The sequence below is a fragment of the Hyalella azteca genome, unplaced genomic scaffold (genome assembly GCF_000764305.2).
Source record: "Hyalella azteca isolate HAZT.00-mixed unplaced genomic scaffold, Hazt_2.0.2 contig14656, whole genome shotgun sequence".
In the NCBI taxonomy this organism is placed as follows: domain Eukaryota; kingdom Metazoa; phylum Arthropoda; class Malacostraca; order Amphipoda; family Hyalellidae; genus Hyalella; species Hyalella azteca.
The window spans coordinates 435,186-452,267 of NW_025944533.1; the positions used below are offsets into that span (position 1 = coordinate 435,186).

The 17,082-nt window shown below is 37.2% G+C and overlaps 1 protein-coding gene across 2 annotated transcripts in view; it reads right to left on the reverse strand.

Moving 5' to 3' along the window:
• LOC108667413 (homeobox protein abdominal-A homolog) overlaps positions 1-15,838 on the reverse strand; it is a 43,643-nt gene extending 27,805 nt beyond the window's left edge. Inside the window, exon 1 of one of the 2 annotated variants that reach the window (XM_047884118.1) lies at positions 14,253-15,838. In XM_047884118.1, coding sequence (XP_047740074.1) covers positions 14,253-14,646 — 394 coding nt within the window. In that variant the 5' untranslated portion in view covers positions 14,647-15,838. The remainder of the gene's footprint in view (positions 1-14,252) is intronic. The other variant, XM_018154436.2, reaches the window with a different exon arrangement.
• Positions 15,839-17,082: the final 1,244 nt, after the last annotated feature.

Sequence of the window (17,082 nt, forward strand, 5' to 3'; positions counted from 1 at the left end):
TTGAGCAGTTCCAGAGTGTAAACCGCACGACTCCAGGAAACTTCTTGCTTGAAATTTTTTGCCTTTTGTGCTGCCTTCCACGACCGCATTAACCCCAGAAAGAGCTATGTTTTCATGCGCTGGACATATGAAGAGGCTCAATTAGGCCCCGCCTTCTCCATTATAAATAATTTAAGTAGCACCGTACAATTTCCTGTTATATATAAGGGATACTTATGATATAATGATACACATCATCATAGAATTTACACAGGCGCGTAGTTCCGAGCTTCTATAACACACGAAAATGGGTCAATCTTGAGCAATATGAAGAAATCACCGCCACTGCTGAAATTACAGTTGTCTTCGAGAGCTCAAAATGAGCGCGAAATGTGTCATTACAAACCATCCTAGATCCGGTGAAAAATTGAGAAATATCCTTATGTAGAAGGTGAAAGTGATGAAGCTCTTGAGTGCACAATTGATTTCTATTTAGGACAGTACAATCAATTTTCCTGCAAACTATGAATTTAAAATAAATTTTGAGTAATATAAACCGGTTCTCAAGTAGTCTTAAGAATCAAGTTAATAATAAAACATATCTATAATTCCTATGTTAATGTTCGATACCGTATGCTCGTAGCAATCTATTTTAATTTAGATTTAAACTGGTTCCATTAATTTTGCATCACAAAAAAATGGGGCAAGCTCGACATGAAGTGCAGAAGCGCGGAGCTTGGCAATCAAGCGGTCGTTGAGAGACGTGCAACGACCAAACTCTGCAATTTTGACGAGATCTCACTTTTTGATGTGGCAATGACTGTGATGACCGGCAAAAAATCATTAGTGGGATTAACTAAAGCTCGTTTAAAGAGCACAAATGAAAGGTCTCACGTCTCAATTACTGGCTGTTTTGAATCTGACTCGCTAATTTTCTGGGGATGTTTCGTTCGCGTCATTCGCCAGGAGTTTTCTTTCTCTTTAAATTGTTAGTTACCTGTCATGTTTACGGACAATTTTTTTGATGAGGATGTTAAATTCAATTCTTTCTTTTTGTATATGACTATTAATTATATTTTGCTGGAAATAACGCATTCGTTTCCTTGTTTGAAAGATATTCAATTTAATCGGAATCTATTCAATTTAATCGGAAGCTCTTTAATTTATTATATTATCTATTTATTTCATGTCAAAGCTATTTTATAAATTAAGTTTTGTACTAATATGCTCATAGAATACTCACCCGAGTGAATCTTTAAATATCCATATAGATTAACTGAGTAATGAGAATGCAATTTAGAAATTCATTTTTATTGGTTTCGATGTTGGGGATTCATTCACTAATGAATGTTTGCAGAGTCCAGAATGTTTGCAAGTTTTCAAATGTTGTTGCAAAGATATCATAAATGAGGGCAAATATTTTATTCACTATATTCTTAGTGCATTGAATCGTAAAATTCGTTAAAGTTTGCAGGAAAATGTCGATTGAATGTAAAGTTGAGATGTAAAGCAATAACGTCCATCATCTCCAGCGAACTGCTGCGACGAGGTCACATGTTCTCTACAATCTCTCAGATAATCAAGGAGATTTTCAGTTTGCCATTTCCACGCAATCAACTATGGGCTTAATGTTCAATTCTCCTAAGAATCAGGGCGTCGTTGAGTCTAACAAACACGGTTGTACGTAACAGACTCATGAGGTGAAACGAGTTGAAGACAGCCTACGGGAAGCCGGAAGAGCTACGGAAGGATGCCCCTAGGAGTTACGGAGACCGAGTTAGCGAACGATCGCAAAGACTGGCAAAGCTACGGGCTGGCAAAGCTACGGGTTGGCAAAGCTACGGGCTAGGATAGGGATTGGCAAGGCTACGGGCTGGCGAAGCTACGGGCTGGCAAGACTACGGGGCTGAAAAATCTACGGGCTGGAATGTCCACGGGCTGGCAAGGCCACGGAAAGCCGCTGCAAACAAACGATGCATTCCAATGGGCGACTATTCAGTTATGATCCTCCAAATGCAAGTGCAAGGAATAAACTTTGACTTGTGATGAGTGGGTTCGTCCGAACAGAGTTTCGAAAGCAATCTACTATGGCTCTGAGTGCATGAAAACTACCGAGGAATTATGTAAATAGGGAGTAAAATATTCCGAGAAATTTCAATGCTGATATAAATATTAGAGATATTTTACATTATATAGATTTAATACATTATAACTTTATGTACAACGAAAAATTAGATGAAAAACTGCTTCGTTTGAAAAGTCGATATTCTTTCCGGGTGTTTGACAACAACTGACCTATGTTAAATTAACGAGAACAAAACAAATGATTATTTTATTTTGTCTGAAAAATTTAATTCAACTTGTAATTAATTGGGGAATATTCTCTCAATATTGCATTCAACTTGCCGCTAGAATTTATGGTGTGGTAAAAAACTATTTTTATTAATATTAATTCATCATCTATGATATTTGATATGCTGACAAAAAGATGTCGAGCAATTTACCAAATGAGAAGGCAAATTAAAACTGAGCTAAAAACAAAATACTGTTACTATACATCCAGCATGGAGCTCCATAGCCACTTTTTTCTTCAGGACAGTTAGCAGTGGCTAAAAGTTCAAGGTATCGTAAAAATTAAGAGAAATACGCGTATCTCTAAATCCACAAAGTCCTCTAACAAGAAAAAGAAGTTGTTTGTTCAGAGTCTGTATAATCCTGAATTTGTTTGAGCGGTGCCTGAGTCGTGTTTATGCTTCCTCTAATGGCGGAGCCAAGATTTAGAAAATTGTCTGTTTATTTGGAAAGTTTTGAAATTGGAATGGCCGCGAAGAAGTCTTTGGTAAAAACAGCTGAGATTTAATGTGCTCTATATATGATTGTGTTGCGACTGCTGGGTTGTTATGGGGCCTTTAAAATCTTTGAGCTATGTTTTTTTTTGTGAAATTCAAACTAAAAATTATGTCAGATGTATAAGGACATATTAGATATTTTTTCGAAACAAGAGAAAGGAATATATAGTCAAAATTTGTTAAAAGATATCAAGGATACGAAAAATACAGAAACAATTTTGATTTCATGTATTATCAGAGCAATGATATTATTTACATTGAAAAGATGGTTTGCAGCTGATAGAATATTCATGAATACATTAAATAAACATTCATGATTGCAGTTTGGCCACGATGTAGCTTCTAAGTCATGGCTCATGAATGCATGGTTTGATCTAGTTGCTCGAGGCTGGGTTTTCTCCTCTCAGACGTGAATGGGGTGGAAGGATGTGTGATTTCTGAGTAAAGGCCATTTCCTAGGGAACAATACCTTCAATGGGGCTTACAGCCATATTGCAGAGTTAGCACCTAGAGCCAGCCACCAATGGTTTCTGAGGCAGTGCATCGCCTGCAGCTATACGCGGCCGGGAACTAAGCTATCTCTTTTTATTGTGCGCAAATTTTCTACAAGCGCAATTCTTACTTTGATGCTGAAACGTTTCAATCAGGGTCGTATCAATAGAATGTAATAATTAATTCAACATTCTCCACTTCATGAGACTGGAAGGAGAAAATTGCAAGGATGGCGAGTGAATGTAATAGACTAAACTTGAGACTGTTGTCATGGAAAAAGCGCTTGTTGTGATCAGAATATTTGTATTGGAAAGGGTGGAGAGTATTAAATTCGACAGTCGATTGATGCCAATTTCCTACTTCGTTCCTTGGTTAGCAATTTGTATATTGAGTCCCATACAAAAATTAGTACCAATAAATTAGAGTCATGAGTCTGAGCGCCATTTGTCATCAGCCCCAAGCCTGACCTGAATCATAAATGAGATCGAAGAGCCTCGAACAAAATTGTAATTCAGGTCTGCCTCTTAATTAATCCTATACCAATAATAAAGGCTTCATACAATCCGTATGATTTTTTTGACAATGTTTTCTTTATGGGGCGTAAAGCTTTACTTATGACGGTGAAGAACAGAATATTCTAATTTATAGGATTTGCCATCATTAAAACACTTAAATAATTTTTAATCCTCAATCATAAATAACTTTTATTTACTTTTTATTTAAACAAGAGTGAATTAAAGTATATAAATTTGCAGTAAGAGCATAGGAGTATCGTTTTGTGTCATGCTTACTTGAATTAACAGAAGACAGCATGCGAGTGAGTCGTCTTATATGTGACGCAATTCCTTGTCGTTAGTGAACCTAACTAACTGGCAGAATTTGGGTGCCTAAACTTCGAGGTACACAAGAACATGCACATAAGTTCAAAGGCAATGACAACCTGGCACCACTTGGAACAAGAGATCCGGGGCCAGGCTCTGTTTACTCGGGCATCGGAAGCAACATAGCTTATGCTCTGAATAGCCAGCAATGATCGTAGATAACTCCTGTGCATGCGATTGTTACTGGCTGGTTTTAATTAAACTACTTGAGAGCTGCAGACATCTTTACTGCAAGACCTGATTGGTGCGTGAAGGAAGCGCGCTATTAAATATCTTCTATTGCTGCGTTCAAAGGCTGGATGAACTGGTGCGTGCTTGAAGATCAATGAGGACTGTAAATATGTTGACGGTGCTGCTGATATATAAACTTAATTGCTGCGCGATAAATAAGTCACGGAGAGATTTAAATTCCACATTCAACTCCCACTTGATAGTTGTTACGAGCGAGCACAGAAGTCAACATATGACACTTTAGAAAACATTACTTCCTGATCTAAAAATCAATCGAGTGTGTATAATTTTTGAGTCTTATGTATGGTTTATTTTTTTCTCTTCAAAAAGCGAGTAATCACATTAGAGCGCGGGCATGAGCCCGAGTTATGCAAATGATGCTCCCAAACTTTAGGTCTTGTTCATTACGACCAGAAGATTATACATGAAATTCATCAGTGCTTCGTGATGTTCTTCTGAAAATAGATGAGCGTACATCAACGAGCGACCAGAATTGCCTGAGAGCACAACAGCCGTAAATTGATGTAATGCACGTAGTCGAAGAAGTGCTTCATCGTACGATATAGTCATCAGGATCTCATGATCGAAGCGAATAATTCGTGATCTAGGCTCTTATAATCTATGAGTAAATCTTCAATTTTGAAATATGTTCACCAGAATACTACTCCGTGGCCACATGAACGGACATTATTCACTCGCCAACCAAGATTTCCGAAGCGCCCGTTTTATGAATTTCTTGAAGATGTTCCAGGTCATGTGATTCTAGTCAAAGATCATATACAAACATGCAAGGATAGAGAGAAGAACGGAAAAGTCGAATGCCATCTTGGGTGATCTTCACAAAGCCGGCTGCCCTAAAATCTGGGATCATGAATCAATCTCAAATATAAAATTACTAATCAAATTGTGAGGTTGTGCCTGCAAAATATGAACTTCAGCACTGATATGATCTCAACGAAATTCTTGCGTATAGCAATAAGCGTTGAGGAAGGGTCAGTAAGGTGAGGTCCATGATGGTAGGAACTCACGCACACGTTGACTTCCATTTTGTCTTGATATTCGATGAGAATTGCAGTTTTGAACACGAAGTTAAATGCTTTGAGCTCATGGCACCAGATGCCATCAAACATTCTATCCCAAATTTAATTTTTAGAAATGTTTTGCGTAGAAGAGGTCATATTGCCGTTTAAAAATTGTCCCTCAAATTATTAAACAACGTACGTTGCTTCGTACAGAAATAAGTTCAAAAGCCTTAGAAGTACTATCACCGTACAATGGACGAAATATGTTGCGCTCAATTCACTACATCGATCATAAAACTACAAATATTGATTTGCCATAACGAATAATAAGAATAATAAACGATCACTGACCTCTTCGACTGCTCATCTTCAGAAATAAGCCGAGCAAGCATGTTCTTCTTGCGACTTCTTTGTTAACAAATATCTTATCCCACAAGTCATCTTAAGAGCTTCACTACTATGATTGAGACATTACGTTCTAACTAATGTTAAGAGAGGTTGCTCAGTAAATCCTCCGCGGGGCATGTAGAAAGCCCAGCTGATTTATCGTTACGCTGCCTCGGCGCATGTTCTTAAGGCCTTCATGCGTCCGAGTCGTCTCATATCTCATAGAAGTCCGGGGATAAAATTTAGGAAACAATAGAATTGCCTCACAATGGAAAGCTTCTTTTCTTTGGTACTTACTTAGGCCAAAGAAATCATGAAGGCTTTTGTTCGGAAAGGGCTCCTTTAAGAACATTGAGTTTACGGGCTCGAGGTTTACAAAACGAAGTGTATTTCGTTTTCGACATTAATGAATGCAAGTATGAGCATGAAAAGATTGAAAAGCCCGGCGAAAAGAAACATTTGTTGAAATTATCTAAATAGAAGTCAAGCTTGAGTGTGCGAGTAAAATAATTTCTTATCGAGCTTGCATGTTAACAAATATTTTATTTCGACCGATTTTTATGCACGTGTTAATCGTGATAAAATGTACCGTTGGACGAAGCGATTTTTTTCCTGAAAGTCCTTTATGTAAAAGACAGATTTTAAGCATATTAGGTATGAATTCTTATTAATACAAAATCAATTAACAAGAAATTAGTTGTTACCTATGTTTTTATACAAAATATTTGTGGAATTTCGGTAAAATTTGCGAAAAATATTTGTGGAATTTCGGTAAAATTTGCGACACAACAAATAATGGAAAGTGAAGTAAGTATTTAAATAAGTGATTTTCACCATCACATGAGGTTTTCCCCGACAATATTCTTTGAATAAAATTTTAAATGTGTACGTAAAATCACGGGTACTGCTAGTTAATGGCGTAAATTTATTGCAAAATTGCCAGAAAACCCAAAGTGAACATACTTTAGAAAACTTGACTTTTTTGATAAGCGAATTATTGGGTAATGTGGCAGAATATCTTTTACGATTTATTCCCGTTATTTACCCGTTATTTATTCCCGTTTATTTAGGTAGGAAGATGCCACACAAAACATTATACGATTTATCCCGGTTTTTGGTTTCTTTGAATGCTACCCGGTTTGGTCTTTTTCGCATTTCTTCTTCCGTGGCCCGCCTCTGGGTCTCGAATGGCCATAGCCACGATATAAATTCCGACTAATGACAACACTCACAACTGGTATTAGCATGCGAACAAGAGATGCGTACTTCGTTATACTATCATGGAAATTTGGACGTGAGAAAATATAAAACTACTAATATTTGAGGAAAGATCAGCCCCAAAAAATGATTTTTAATTATTTCAAATTTATATTGACCAAATTGTAAAATTTGAGATCAGTTACAGTCATATTTTTGTGAGATAAATCCTGGGTTGAGAGAAAGTTACAATTAAGCTATTATTATTCATTACATTCCATAAAATTGGAATATAGATTCAATACAAAAATTTGATAATGGAAATAATCTTCGACAGAATTTCTCCGATTTCGCGAGAACGTGATTATGGCGATATTTATTGTAAGATGTATTGAAATAATTTTGACACATCTCTCAGACATACAAAAATGGCTCAGCTTTGCCGAGGACCTTTGTAAAAATTGAATAATCGCCGTTAATCAATTATAAAACATTATTTTACAAACAAGTTAATCGTTCTAGCTTATTCATGTAAAGAGTTCGATAACCATATAACCGTCAGCTGCTATTATACAAATGGTTAATCCAATTAGAGGGTAGAACATATATTTAGCATTATTTTAATTGAAACTTCCCGCATTTTTAGGGCTCTGAGATTTTAGAGACGTTATTTTGACGTTAAATTAAACGTTATTTTGTTACATGTTTCTTTTATGCAATTAACCGAACTTGTATAAACCTTCTTCAATTATTGAGTGATTATTTCAACACAGGATTCAAGTTCACAGCTATGGGGCTATTATATATAAGAAATATATAGAACACTTCATACAAACATTGTCAGCGGCTGAGTATCACCAGACGACGACCCGCTCAAAGGATGTGGTGTCATGCATGCCCGAGTCAAAGAAATCCTAGAAAGCTCGTAAGTTTTCTGTTGACAGACGGACCGCATAAGTAGATAATTAGGACTCCAGACTGGCTAATGATGACAGTAATCTCTGTCAATAAAATTGATTACATCATAATGGCGTATGCGACCACGTCACTGCCAGCGTCTCCAACACAACTGGAACCAACCAGTGCCTTCTAGCAGAATTATCTTGAAGTCTACTGAATTATCGAATAATAAAATTTCTAAAATAACACAACAGATTTCATACATAAGCGTGATGCTTGATAAAAGATGAAACAGAAAAGAGCGGAGAGATAAAGAATAAGTTTGATAAATTAACGCATTAATTTTACGATGCACGAGATCGATGATATTGTTTCGTGACATCTGCATTACTCTGAAGGATTTTGAATTTCGTTTAAAAAGACATCGAATAAGGAACAGATGTCTAATTTACGGAATTAAAAAATTCTAAACAACATTGAAATATCTGATTAAATTGCTAATGGATAAAAAAATATAACTAAGTACTCAAGTCAATGCAGTGAGTGACAGAGAGCGCATTTTCTCGTCGACGAAAACGTGAAGTTACGGACAGAAAGACAGACGGACGGACATACGGGCATGGCGAGCACAATAGTGCATTTTTTCCATAAATGAGAAAATGTACTAAAAATATAACTCAGTACTTACTACAGTGAGTGACAGGGAGCGAATTTTCTCATCGACGAAAATGTGCAGTCACGGACGGACAGACAGACGGACAGACAGACGGACATGGCGAGCACAATAGTGCATTTTTTCCATAAAAGAGAAAATGCACTAAAATCAATCTTCAATTTACCGCGCTCTGACCTTGCATGCTCGATCACGCACAGAAACTGACTATATATAAAAACCGGTCTCGTTTCAAGCAAGTCGTTCAGTTTGCGGAACGCCCAGCCATTACTGGCCGTAGTACTGGCTGTTTCACCGAGATATTCGATCTTAAGTGGTCAGGTAAACTAAGCATTTCACCATTATGACCACCGGCCTCTCCGAAGTTTTTTTCAGTAAAATGGTCTTGGTAGGAGCAGGTGTAAATGTCCAATGGATTAATAAACCTGATACAGTAGGTTAGATAAAATCCTATAACCTGCTTCTCCAGCGAGTGTATACATTTTTGATCGACTATATACAGTTACAGTCAAACAGAGGAATTTGTTCCACCTGTGGCGGAACAGGTAAATTTGCCCCAAAATGCTGAAGATATTTCCGTTACATGAGGCGTGAAAATACTTAGCTTGCGCGGCTAAAAATTTGAGACGTAAGAAGGTTTTCTGACTTTTCTCATTGTCAGTAGAGACAATGATTTTCCAGTCTATTCTAAAGCATTAGTTAGAGGGTCGAAGATGACGCCACATGTACTTTAGGCATGAAAGTTTGCACACGAAAATGAGCCAGATTTTTTTTTAGTTGGTAAAGTGAACGCATTTTGGGAGACTGATCTCTGTCATAAATTCCGAAATAGAACCGCACATAATAAAATACACCCCATATTGGAACAATGTTAAATCTACATATTACTGAATTTGTGCCATATAGACAAAAATAGAACATTACTTCTAAGGGAGCTTTAAAAATTCTGCCTCCTTTATCATGATATATGTATATTGTTATACTAAAACTGATTAAAAACTAATTATAAAATTTTATGAGATCTATCAAATTTTATACAATTTTATGGAAATATTTTGTGTAGATATTGGAACTTTTTTGATACGATGGCCACGGTTTCTTAGTCGTATATTTTCACAGATTTGAACAGTTTTTAGCTTCATATTATTATTCACTCGAAGCCGGTATTCCTAGCTACATAAAACCGCACGATGTAAATTGTGAATTCAAGCAATGCATTTATAAAGGTAAACTTCAGTACCCTTTAGTTAGATAGTCAGAAGGCTAGTGGAGTTGAATTGGGCGCTCAAAAGTTAGAAACCAAGCTTGCTCATTGGAAGGAAGTCTGAAGCAGTCATTTTTAGCGCATTTTCTCATTTATGGAAAAAATGCGCTATTGTGCTCGTCATGTCCGTCGTCTGTCCGTCTGTCTGTCCATCCATCCATCCGTCCGTGACCACGTTTTCGTCGACGAGAAAATGCGCTCTCTGTCACTCACTGCAGTGAGTACTGAGTTAAATTTTTTCATCTTGGCAGAGTCGTTTTTTCATCATGCAGTTTTCGCATGACAGGCTATCCGTTAAGTTCGTCTCTAGAGATGTCGCCAACTCTCGAGCCACAGCAGTAGCAACTCGTCAACCCTTTTTTGGATGACCGGCAGTTGTCAATTTATCATGAAGGGGAAGAGGTTCTTCACACGCACGCACACTTTCCATTGAGACATCACGAGAATCCCTAGGGTTACTGACCGACTGCTTCAGACTTCCTTCCAATGAGCAAGTTTGGTTTTTAACTTTTGAGCGCCCAATTCAACTCCACTAAACCTCCGACTATCCAATTAAAAAGTACCGAAGTTTACCTTCACAAATGCATTGTGTGAATTCACAAATTACATAGTGCGGTTTTATGTAGGAATACCGGCTTCTGGGAGCCCGTAATCGATGATTGGCCCAAAATTTCGCAATTAGATTTCAATATACTAAAGATATGATATTTCAAGAAATATTTCCTATCATGGCGGTGTTAAATTGATCTGCCACTGCTAGTTAATGTTGAAATTAATCTCCAAGGGTGGTGTGGCATCCTGTGTTTAAGCTCCACCAAATTCACAAACATTAATGCACGAAATAATCAGCTAAGTAAGGCTGATATAACGTGCTTATCCGCTTCCAGGCATCGTTTAAGTAAAGCTGCCTGAGAAAATTATCGGGAACCAATAATTTCCTACCGAATGCGTTGTTATTGGTTTCAGTTGAAGTAATTTCGTGGGCCAAAGCCCTCGCTGTTCCAATGCTCCAATAAATAGAGCTTCTGAGCCTGCATGTTGTGAGTTAACTGCCGAATAAATCTTGGCTTAACCAGCGGTTATGGAGAACTGAAAGCGAACGCCGTTCGATCCGCTTGAAGTGCATCGTTTGAGAAGAACGATGGGTGTATTATTGAGTGTTCTAGCTGTAAACGTGCGTCACATAATGGACAAGAGTTTTAACTTGAGTGCCAGGGCAAGGGAAAACACAGAAATTTTACGCTTGCTAACAAGTTCATCGTTTAAATGAGTTGATGATGCCTTGTCATCGACATCCCCTGAGACACTCATTTTACGCTAGTTATGCTTTATTCATTAACACTTATTATAATGAGAATTTCTAATCTAATTTCTAATTTTCATCCTTCAAATTCGTTTTGATTGCCCTTAACCCATCATGAAGTGAGTTAATCCATCAAATATAACAGAAAACAGTCACCACGCTTATTATAAGTCAAATATTATCATATATTACACAAATTATCCTGCACATCTTATAGCATCTATGTTGAATGCTTCTTCAGCCCACGTTATTCCAGCACAAACTATTATGAATGAATGGTGAAAAACAAACAATTGGATGAGTGCTATGAAACGATGCCGAATTTTTCATTCTTCAAAGCGAACTCGCCGAATTTTTCACTCTTCAGCTTTATATTCCCATAATGTAAATTAACCTACACTTGTTATTTAAAAATTAATTTGCTCAGGAAATAAAATTATTTTATCAAGGACCTCAAAGAAAATTCGGCAGCCGTTCCTACGACACATTCTACTTCATGTATTAGCGTAGTTTTTTGACTGAGTCTGAATACTTCAATTGCCCATATAAAAATCGTCATTGACGGATAATAGGTATGAAATATGATATGATAACTTGAATATTATCTGATGAATTTGAATTAAAAATTATGTATTACAAAATTACAAGCAGAGTAAAATAATCATTAATTATATTTCCCACAATCAATCTTATGCCGTTGACATGGTGTACAATTATGAGGTATACTTCAGAGAACATTAGAGGTTGAATAAATATGCTGAGTCATTAGATTTCACCACTGGAAAAAAATGATCGTCTCCGTCATGCATTAGAGGTCTAAAAAATTCGTATAACTTCGGAAGAGAAGAAAATAATCACACGTGTAGCCACGTGCGCCGCAGACCATAACGGCTTGAGACTTTTTTTTAGCGGACGACAGAGAGGCAATGAACTGAATGCGTTCCAGAAGGAAAATAAATGAATGCAATAAAATAATATAATAAAAATCTGTAAATATACAATAAATCAACTAAATATTGCTTTTCCGATCCTAGATGTCCTTATATAGAAGTCCAGTAAATATTTGAAGTTGGCTTGACAAAAAATCTCCGTGATGTTCACATATTAGAATCGTTTTTTTTTTCATGCAATGCAGTTTCAGAATTTACTTAAAAACGAAAGAATTTACGAATATTTTGGATACCATATTAAAATATATTTATATGCATCGGGTTTGTATGAAATTTTATTGTAAATTAGTACGGAAATCGAAGTAATTTTTCTGAATTCATATAGATAATTTACAAATCAGGACTCTATCGTGTCCCAGATAAATTTGACTTTGATGTTATACGAAGATTGAACAAATGAACGAATAAATTTTTCAATTATCGCTCCATAAATTCTGATTTCCCTCTCACGGTTGTCGCATTGATAAAGTTAGCCCAATATCATGGAAAATAAATGAATGCAATAAAATAATACGATCAAACCTGTTAATATGCAATAAATCAACTAAATTTTGCTTTTCCGATCCTAAATATTTTATATAGAAGTCCAGTAAATATTTGAAGTTGAATCATTGCTGCTTTTAAAATCGTTTTAAAGAAAAGTTTAAAAAAATAATATAATGAGTGGGCTTATTAATGCATTCAAAAAATAGGCTGTTAATGAAAACGAAATCAATGGAATTATCAAGCATTACAAAGCAGAGAGAAATTAAATATATTTAATGAAACAAATCATGAACCCCAATTATTATTATTTAGCAGTGCCTCACAATTCCAGGGCCCTAGCTAACACGGTAATGGAATTTGCATGTCAGCAAGTTACAAGTTTTAGCCGATTTTTCGCAAACTGAGCAGCTGCGACCACACTGTGTCCCCTGCTATTGTCACAGGCAAATTTCCGTGGCCCGAAGCTTTCTCCAGATTTATTCGTCGTGTTTCTTTGCAGATCGCACACGCTACCGCTTGAGCTACCAAGACAAACGCTCACTAGATGGCGCCAGTCGCGAATTATCAGGCAATGCGGGCTGCACTTGCTGCTGCTTCCATGTCTTTATCGAACCAAGTAAGACAAATGGCGAACCCCAAATTAATGTCGTAAGCTATTTTATAGTAGAGTTACTTGTGCTTTAGGTTTAATTTGGGCTTTTAGAATTGTTTGATATGAAATGAATTCATGTTTCAGTTGTTTGTGAGACGTGGTAAATGATTTAAAATGAACTCGGATCAGATGAAAGTTATATTAATGGATAGCCAATAGCAGGTTTACATTACCCATCAATCACAAAGACCCATGGGACGAAATAGTTTTGATGTATCGTTAAATAAACTGAGACAGTTCGAGTGTATAGACAGTTTTCACAAATTATAACGTTAGGTACTTGAACTTAGCATAGCCTAACGCGTAGACTTTGAGTGCTTCTAATGAGTTGCGCTGAACACTTGTTTCGAAGTCCCAATTTTTTCATTTGACCGAAATTCGACATAATCCGACAAGATCAGTGAATAATATTTCAGAATAAAACTTTCTGTATGGAATGTGAACTAAGATTTGTATGACCTGCCGAAGCGTTGTTTTATGACTTTGTTATGAATTTTAATTATGAAAACCTGTATATACCTGATTAACATTGAATTTCGTTCGGTCCCCAGCAAAAAAATCGGCACTGCTATGCTTTTGAGCCTTTTTTTATACCAAAAAATATGAAATTTTCTAATTTATGATAAATCATATGATCGACTATGAAAATCGCATTTTCTTTATCAACAGTTCCAATATTATTGATTTACACAGAATAGGAATAATATTGGAACTGATTGATTTGCACAGAATAGGAAATTTACACAGAATAGGCTTTAAACTTGTTGGACGTAGAATTGTAAGCAAAATTCAAATGTTTACGATTAAAAATTTATCTGGAGATAAACAATGAACATTTGAACTTAGATTTAGATTTTGAACAATTAAAAAATATTTAGACATGAAAATAAAAGAACGTGTAATAATTTTAAATCAGAAATGATTAGGAAATAATACTTAAAATTAACACAATAAAGTTTTTAATTTAATGACACTGAAATTCTCACCTGTAATAGACATCCACGGGTATCTTGGAAGTTCAGCAATATGAGGCGACGGAGGAGTTGGCTGGGTGCATGGATTTAGTGGATTAGCCGCATTACTTTGATGGAAATATTGTGCCATGTTGCTGGTGGTAGCGCAGTTCTGAAGGTTGAGGCCGTATTGTGACATGTCCGTGGCACCAGACTGAGTGTATCGGCAGGTTTTGTCGCTCTCAGCCGAAGCTGCCATGGCACTGAACGGTGACATGTTCGAGGCCACGTTGGATGCCAGCTGATGAGATGTGACACTCACGTATGGATACATGCTTCTGTTCTGACTGTTATAGTTAACTAAATTACTTGCACTAGAGTCCGCTTGGTACTTTGGTAAAATGCTATCAATATAGTTAGAACTCATTGTTCACATAATTTTCTGAACTTTTATGTATTCAATAAAAGAACTGTGCACACCTCAACTACCTGTGATGGCAAATGAATCCTTTTCTGAATTAGACACTGGAATCGCAAGGCAGTCGCGGTAAACAGGTCTGCCCAATCAGTAGGTAAGGGTGCCTGCCGAACCAATAAGAGCTCTAGCTGGACGGACCGTCATTATTAGCACGATAAGACCGAGAGGCAGAGTACGACGACTACACTCAAAACACTATCGCCATCTGTGGGCCAATGGCTGAACTAGCAACAAGAGTTAGCCAATGCGAGCGTGGCGGCCATCTTGTCTTAGAGTGAGGGTGTTTGAAGCGCCACCCATGCACAAATTGTACCTTCACTATTCCACAACTGCTGGAATCGTATTTGTAAGAGCTTTTCACCCGATATTCAACGTGGGTCACATGCCTCACTCGACGCGGTGCGGAGACTAGCAGCAAATATTCAGTGCATCTGTCGAGAGTCGGCAGCGGAATAAGGGTAGTTGAATGAGTGGGCCGGCGAGCCGAGGTTGGCAGGCTGGGTCGAGTCGGCGGTCGGTAGCCAAGGGAGCGAGCGAGGGAGAGGAGGTGAGGGTGGTCGAGGCAGCGGTGCTGGGGTGTGAGGGGGAGGAACGATGGTCGGGAGGATCGGCAAAGCTCGAGGGGGCGCTAGCAGGGAGCGCACGACGTCGGCTCTCCGCCGCTGCTAGACCGACAGCTAGAGAAGAGGGCTGCGTGTGTATGTATCGTCGTAGCCGGCGCTTCAAACCACTAGCTGGGTCTTTCCTGATCCTTCTGCGACCGCTACCCAACTCTCACTGAGGCTTCCAAGGATCCTTCCTATACAGACCGCATCCTCGCAGCAGCTCTTGCAAGATAGCACAGGCTGAATACGCGAGCTTGCTCTATTCTGACACCTTCCTTTGGAGAGGGGAAGAGGTTGGGGTAGAGGAATGACGTAAGCGTGGTGGGGTGGACCACAAAATTTGAGAGAGACAGTGCAGCGTAGAAGGTAGTGCGTAGCCGCAAAAGGTGCATGCGCGCGTAAGATTTTTCCTGTGAATATCGCAACGTGTAAACTATGGATGAAGTGGTTTGAGGGAAACGTTTTACGCGAAACACATGCAAACAGCAAACATAGACTTATTGCTCCACTGGAATCCCTAGTAAAGATTGGCAAATGAACACAAATGGCGTTAGTTTCAGCCTCGGCAGCGGGAAATCAAACAGTAATGGTTTGCGCTCCTTAAATGCTAAAACGCTCAGGCCGAAAGCCGATTGTAATATTATGTTTATATCGTTATGAACGCAAGTTCTTCATGTTGACATGATTGAACCTTCAGTATCGCTAAAAGAATAAACCTAATAAGCAAAGATGATTGTTTAGTTGAGGTGCAGGCTTTTGCACGTGTTTGGTGCATTAAAATGAGAAATCGAATATATCGTACCTAAGTACGAATTGATTAGAAACAAAGAAGCAAAACTGCTCGGTAAAAAGGATTTAAGATTCAAGAGTGCAGCAATTGTAAAAAATACATTTATCTTTGCGAATAAGCTACACTTGCATGGATATTATACTTTTTTAAATTACGTGAAAATTCGCTTCATGAAATTGCTGTTTGTGTGATCGAGTTAGCTGCAGTTAGTTTTTTATTAGTGATAATGCAATTTCAAGCTCTAATCAAGTAGCATCAAAATATATTCATTACAAATAACGACTGAGTGGGAATGTGTGGCTGAATTAACCCTAACTAAGTAACACTAAAATGGTTTTTCACAATAATTGTGTAATAATTGCCTGTATAATGAAGCATATAATGTAAGAGAAAAAGTACACTATAACAATATCATCTATTATAAATTTTCTTTACGAAATTGCCAAAAAAAATAATTCGATAAGAATTTTCACAAAATTTAGGTATAACGAACTCTGAATTTTTATCATCAAATTATAAATTCAGGACGGTTCGTTTGTTGTAATGATTTGGGAGGAAAATTTACATAAATAAAACTCTACAAGAGGTGCACAAATCGTCGAAATAACTTTCCCTTTCATTTGGGAGATAAATTCTGAGATCCAGAGCATTTCTAATGTTGCAGCTTGTATCCACTAATCAATATCAATGTCAAATCAATTTTTAATAAAAACCATCAATCAATCCTAATGAGAATACCAATTCAAATGGGGACTGCTTGATTCTATTAGGGGGTTAAAACTCAAAAAATACATGTGTTCAATTTATAACCAGATGATCAAAAACCAAAGTTATTTAATTTTAAATTTCGACTAAAATGAGGAAATCATAGAGATGATTCAACAGCAGAAAATTTTGATGACATAATAAATCTTGGTATTTTACAATTAAATTTTGTTTATACTATAACATTGACTTGAATCCAAATGTTCGGTCAACGAGCTTCAATAC